This window comes from Anoplopoma fimbria, chromosome 1, assembly GCF_027596085.1.
Source record: "Anoplopoma fimbria isolate UVic2021 breed Golden Eagle Sablefish chromosome 1, Afim_UVic_2022, whole genome shotgun sequence".
Lineage (NCBI taxonomy): Eukaryota > Metazoa > Chordata > Actinopteri > Perciformes > Anoplopomatidae > Anoplopoma > Anoplopoma fimbria.
The window spans coordinates 1,618,265-1,625,290 of record NC_072449.1 but is presented as its reverse complement, the minus strand read 5'-3'; the positions used below and the strand labels follow the sequence as shown (position 1 = coordinate 1,625,290).

The window sequence follows — 7,026 nt, the reverse complement described above, 5'->3', positions numbered from 1 at the left end:
AAGTCCCAGATGTGTTTAGCCTAGCTTAGCACAAACACTGGAAACAGAGGGAAACTGCTAGCCTAGCTCCACCCAAAGAGAAATAAAACACCTTTACCACTCCGTTATTAAATATTGTTCTTTTTACTGTACTACATCTCAGAGTTAATATTGTTCATCTCAAATATTGTTCTTTTTACTGTACTACATCTCAGAGTTAATATTGTTCTTTTTGCTACACTACATCTCATGTCCATGTGTGAGGTTGTATTACACATATTTCTGTGTATTTCCTGTGGTTTGTGTTTGATGTTTTGAAATCTTAATCCAATAATCCAGTTTCAAATAAACACAATCTGATTTTCTGGTTCAGTTACTTTTCTTCACTACGTCTCAGAAGAAAAATGCAGAAAGATTCCACAGATAAAAGCTGAGTGTATTCATAACGGTCAGACTGTACTTTTTAATTAACATGATTACAAGCTGCTGTGGATCGTTTCATACGTGAAGGTCGGAGTCATGGCTCACGTTCCCTCCATTAGATCATCAACAGTCCACAAGTCCAAGGAGGGATTATTGAACGGGCCTACTGGAGACACAAACCAACCTGGAGACTCTCAACGACCAGAAAGAGACAAAAAAGACTACAAAGAGACACACAATGACTACAAAGAGACACAACATGACTACAAAGAGATACAAAAAGACTACAAAGAGACACAAATGACTACAAAGAGACACAAAAAGACTACAAAGAGATACAAAAAGACTACAAAGAGACACACAATGACTACAAAGAGACACAAAATGACTACAAAGAGATACAAAAAGACTAAAAAGAGACACAAAAAGACTACAAAGAGACACAAAAAGACTACAAAGAGACACAAAAAGACTACAAAGAGACACAAAAAGACTACAAAGAGATACAAAAAGACTACAAAGAGACACACAATGACTACAAAGAGACACAAAAAGACTACAAAGAGACACAAAATGACTACAAAGAGACACAAAATGACTACAAAGAGACACAAAATGACTACAAAGAGATGAACAGCTGCAATCAGAGATTCAACAACAAAAAGAAACCAAAATGACTACAAAATTAGACAAAAAGACTACAGAGACACCAAACAACCTGAAAGAGACACAAGATGACCTGTGATCAATGTGAGAAACTTCTATGTATCATTGGCCCCCAAAAGTGTATGATAATTTACAATATCTTCATGACAGGAAGAACAACTTTCTTCAAAAACTACAACAGAACAAGTTTATTCAAAACAATTCAAGTTATTTTGTTGTAATTGATCGATTTAAATATTCCAGATTTAGTCCATCATCTGTCATGTGTAAATATTTATCTTTCTGCTTCTGTTTGAGTTTAGTTTTTCCATCATGACCTTTCATTTTGATCCTCTTTTTACTAATTGTTTTTCTTCTTCTTTTTAAATTCTATATCTACTATTTATTTATTATTATTATCATTATATTTATATATCATATATACATTTTTTAAATGACAACTTGTTCTATGAAACAATCTAAAGCTTTTGTTAATAAGTTTATAAATAAAGTTATTTGTAAAAAGACAATAACTGATGGAGGACTCGCTCATCTCTGCTACCGCCTGCTGGTCAAAACACAGAATGACATGCTGAACTCCATCTAATCTTCATTTACTATTTATCTATTTCATTCATTTATTGATCTATTGATTGGTTGTTTTTTAACATCAGAATGAAAGGGATTCAAGTCACACATTAATAAACAACATTTTATGTGTGTTATAATTCAGATCACACAGTTTTACTTAATTTTCTACTAATATTAAAGATGTAAAGAACCTTTAAGAGCACCAGAATTACATAATTATTACGTAAATGTAAGGTTATTGATATAGAGATTATCAGAAACAAACAAACATGCAGTTACATATTTAATAAAGAGTGAATTCATAGTATACGAGTTATGAGAGAATAGTTATTTCCGGTTTCTTCTCAGGAGTCGTGACATTCATTTGGTGCATAAAAAGAACATATTTATATATAAAAATAATATATTTGGAGCTGATGAAGCGTGTATTTCAAGGCTAGCAGTTTCCATTTGCTTCCAGTCTTTGTGCTAAGCTAGGCTAAACATGTCCTGTCTCTTTGAGGCGGTTCACACGTCGTCCTGGGGCGGCTGTGGCGTAGTGGAGAGCAAGGTAGTTCTCCAATCAGAGGGTCGGTGGTTCGATACCCGGCTTCGGCAGTCGATGTGTCCTTGGGCAAGACACTTAACCCCAAGTTGCTCCTGAAGGCCATCGGTGTGGACTGGATGATGAATGTTAGTTAGAGTCTGATGGTGGCACCTTGATGGTAGCCTGTCATCAGTGTGTGAATGGGTGAATGATATGTAACATACTACTGACTGTAAGTCGCTTTGGATAAAAGCGTCTGCTAAATGACTGTAATGTAATGTAATGTAATGTCCTCCTGCCGTTCAGACCTCACCGCTTCCATCATTCCCTGCTTCCTCCTTGTCGCCGTCCGTCCTCCTCTTCCCGCCACAGGGGAACATCTGGCGGACGGTCCGTCTGAACGGCGCGTAGAGGTAGAAGAAGATCAGCGGGTCGAAGCAGAGGTGGAGCGTGCTCAGCAGCAGCGTGGACTCCTTCCCCAGGAACAGCCTCCTCCTGGTGCTGCAGTCCGTGATGACCTCGGTCTGGGCCAACGTGTACGGCGTGCGGACCACGTGGTAGGGCACGGCTGAGCACGTAGGCCGCCGCCACCGCCGCCACGCTCACCGCCACCCGCCGGGCCTCCACCCACAGCTCGCTGTCTCTGCGGCTGCCCAGGAGCCTCCGGAGAGCAAGGCCGCTGGAGATGAGCACGGCGGCGGAGGCGTTGAGGAACAGCGCCGTGCACAGGAAGATGGTCAGCGTGTGCCAGTGGAGGCCGATGTCCTTCTTCAGAGACGAGCAGCTGAGGAACCGCTGCTCCTGAAAACGCAAGATCACATTTTACCCTTTAAGTTCAGAACAAGTGACAAACGGACGGCGAGATGAGAACGCTGCATTAGCATTATGCTACGTTCACACTACGAGCCACAGCAGCAGACTAGAGGTCATGACAGAGAGCATGAAGCTGTGCTGTCAGTAAAAGTGTCCTACCATGTCAATAAGAGAATATAACATTTATTTCTTTACCCCTCGCCGTTAGCATTGAGCCTCCACAGACTGCAATTTTTAATCTCTTTTTGGTCGTTTTGCAACCCTTTGGTATTTGTTTTTTGTCTCTTTGTCGTCCTTTTGCATCTGTTTTTGCTCTCTTTGGATCTCTTGTATTTCTTCCACATCTCTTCTATGTTGTCATTGAGTGTCTGTTTTTGATGTTTTGCATCTCATTCAAGTTGTTTAGCATCATTTTGCATCCCTTGGTAACTGTTTTTTCTCTCTTTTTGGTTGTTTGAGTATGGTTTTGGTCCTATAGCATCTCTCTGATAGTTTTGCTTGTTGCTAATGCTAATATAGTAACTCCAAACAGAGGCTCAGTTTCAGCAGAAGTATTCCTGCAGTACCTCAACGTGCTTGATGGGCAGAACCATGTTGGGCACCATGATGAGCAGCAGCAGCGTCCAGACCACCAGAGACAGCAGACGGGCGAAGCCGACCTCCTGCAGCCGCAGAGACAGACGAGTGGGGCGGTCCTACAGGAGAAGACCACCTTCATCACCACCTTCATCATCACCTTCATCATCATCATTATTACCATCATCTCCATCGACCCCCCCTCTCTGATGAAGTCGTGTTCCTACCTGCAGGTAGCGGTCCGTGATGATGAAGGCGAGGAAGACGATGGTGGCGTAGAGGCTGATGTAGATGGTGACGGCGCTGGCCTGGCAGTGGAACACCATGAGGCTCCAGGGCGCCGCGCCCACGTCCTTCAGGATCTTGAAGGGCAGCGCGAGCAGCAGCAGCAGGTCGGCCAGCAGCAGGTTGAGCAGGTAGACGCTGGAGCTCTGCTGCTGGGACAAACACACCGCCATCAATGTCTGTAGAGCCACGAAGACCTCTCTGATCACATCACATCGTTATCTCATCTGAGGTCAGCAAAACGTTCTGACCTTCCCTTCATCGCCTCTGACCTCAGGTTTATTTAATCTCATCTCTTCCATTCTCGTCTCTCATCTCTCATCTTTCTTTCTAAGTCACATGACCTTCATTCCACTCCACATAAAGTCATCTCGTCTCACGTCATTGTATCAAATCCCATCAAATCTGTATCATAATCATATGTATTCCTCTTCACCTCCATGTAACTTCTTTCTTCACCATCTTATTTCAGGTTCTTCTCATTTTTTTTTTTGAGTCCAACCTCCTTTTATATAAAACCACAAAAACCTTTTATTTATTATCAAATTTCACCTGAATGTAAACGTAATCTACTTTTATCTCACCTCAAAGAATATGGAAAATTACTCAATTATTTATTCATGTGCATTATAAAATACTCAGCACTCCTTATTTCTTCTTCATATGTTAAATAATGTTAAACATTCAGAATATGTTGTATTTTAGTTTTTGTTGTCTGTAAACATTGCTGCTGTAATTCTGCACATTTCCCGACAGTGGGACTATTGAAGGATTATTTCATTGTCTCATCTCAGATGCTGGCACTTAAAGTGACAGTGAGGAGCCTTTATCTGGTCCTGAACCAGTCTCAGTTTAGTCCTGATCCTCTATAGACCTCCATCAGTAAACAGACCATCAGAGAGAAGATCGTCTGTTTCTATAAAGTTATTCTTAAAGCTCGTCATCGGAGCCACCGGGTCGGATTCTGGAGAAACCAGATGAAATCATGAAGGTTCACCAGAAACTCCTTCAGATCAGACTCCAGCAGAGACCAGTCCACCGTGGACAGACCCAGATCCAGCAGAGACCAGTCCACCGTGGACAGACCCAGATCTCTTCTCCTACCTGGGCTCTGGGGCTGCGGATGAAGATCCACACCGTCAGCAGGATTCCCGGCGTGCTGATGATGAAGATGAGGATGTAGAGGACGATGAAGGGTATCATCTGGTCGTTGACGACGCAGCGCCTCCCGACCTCGCCTCCTCCGGCGCTGGAGTTCATCATGAAGATCTCCTCCTGCAGCAGAGAAACACAAGAGATCTCTTTGTTTCTCTGTTAGAGCAGATCAAATAAAGAGAGAGAGACAGGAAACCCATTTTAATGACTTTAAAAACCCTGAAAACATTATTTTATATAATTCATCTTCTTCTAGTCTAGTGTTTTCACCGTTGTTTCTGACTGAGATCAAAGGCACCAACGAACTCCTGATGAAGCATTTATTTTAAATATGGGTTCCTTCCAAACAGGCAGCAACCTTCAGTTCTTTAAAGTCAAAAAAGTCAAAGCTTCATGTGTTAAAGCTGCATTCTCTCTCCTGTCCACCAGGGGGCGACTCCTCTGGTTGTATAGAAGTCTATGAGAAAATGACTCTACTTCTCTCTTGATTTATTCCCTCAGTAAACATTGTAAACATGAGTTTATGGTCTCAATCTCTAGTTTCAAGTCTTCTTCAATACAGCATGATGTTCATTTAGTAAATGATGCTCCATTTAGAGTCAAACAGACCATAAAGCTGTCACTGTTAAAATACTCTGTCACAGTAAAAGCATATCTATAGTTTCACCAGTAATTCATGTAGTTTTTATTATTTCCGGTTTATTTGGACAATAAACTGGAAAAACTGATGAGTAAACTCTCAGTAACAGGTTGAACTGAGTCACAGAAGCAGCATGACAGGAAGTGACATCATGAGCTCAGCTTTCTATGGAAAGAGACAGTAAAGGTCAAAGGTGGTTCACAATAAAAGCTCGATATAAAACACAGTTCACTGTCCGAGCTTCAACATCTGGAGGAAGATTTACATGTTTGATCAACAGGAAACAGATCTCATTGGCTGATGGAGAAACTGTTTAACCAATCAGGATCTACGGTGTTTCATTCTGCAGGTCGTTGCATTAAAACAATAATTAATTTATTCATCTTTCATATCGTCGCTTAGTTTTTTAAAATAACAACATTTTCTCCTCAGTTTTCATTTTTTTCAAATGTTCCTTTTTATTTAAGTGTCGTATTTGTTGTGAAATAAAAAAGTTGGTGGCCTGATGTCATGTTTTATAGTTTTCTTAACACTTTATAAAGTTAGAAGAGAGAAGTACACTCCAACTCCCAAGATGCATTTCAGACAGAAGTATCCAATCACAGAGCTGGGTTGTTTAGCCAATAAATTCTACAATAAAAAGGTAATTTCATATCTGGATAACCAAATATATCATCATATGTTTTCTATAAAAGTCTGTATGACATAACCACATAGTATTTTATAATCTGGTTGGTATTAAATATTTGACAAATAAAAAAGAAAGAGTATTTTCTCATTTAATTAAGAACTTTAGTGCAAAATAAATAGATATTCTGTGAAATTTGAGCTCTTTATTTTCAATTTAGACGATGTAATAGTGTATCATGATATCTGATATATGATTTAATCACAATATGATTCCACTTAAAGAAGATAAATTATCATAATGAATAATCAATGAGCTCTGGTGAAGTGAAATGAGTGCTTAGAAAACATATTTATGAGCTGAAGGTTATTTCTTTTATTATAATAATGGATGAGTTTTGGATGAATTCAGTGAAAAAGCGTCTGCTAAATGACTGTAATGTAAAGTAATCCTTCATCACTTACTTTAGATTTAAACTTCTGGTTTCTTGTGAATCATGGGTTTAACCGTGAGAGAAGAAGGAAGCTGCTTCACGTCTGATCTGTTCTTCACAACTTCCTCTGGAATAAATAAATATAGAAACCTGAACTTGCTCTTACCGTTCCTGTGTCCACTGATACAGTCCTCTCACTCGTCCTCGGACCATGTGTTGGACCATGTGTTGGACCATGTGTTGGACCATGTGTTGGACCATGTGTTGGACCCCTGAGGACCGGTCGGGCCCTCCAGCTTCTTCCCCTTTCTTCAGGTCCTTCAGGGTGCGTT

General features: G+C 40.4%; 1 protein-coding gene across 1 annotated transcript; it reads right to left on the bottom strand.

Annotated features, from left to right (window-relative positions):
* Positions 1 to 1,727: 1,727 nt before the first annotated feature.
* LOC129094844 (G-protein coupled receptor 171-like) lies at positions 1,728 to 7,026 on the bottom strand. Its single transcript, XM_054603128.1, is given in 6 exon segments — positions 1,728 to 2,731; positions 2,733 to 2,965; positions 3,544 to 3,672; positions 3,781 to 3,987; positions 4,943 to 5,113; positions 6,861 to 7,026. Coding segments are annotated over 5 exon segments (993 nt in total). The 5' UTR covers positions 5,102 to 5,113; positions 6,861 to 7,026; the 3' UTR covers positions 1,728 to 2,466.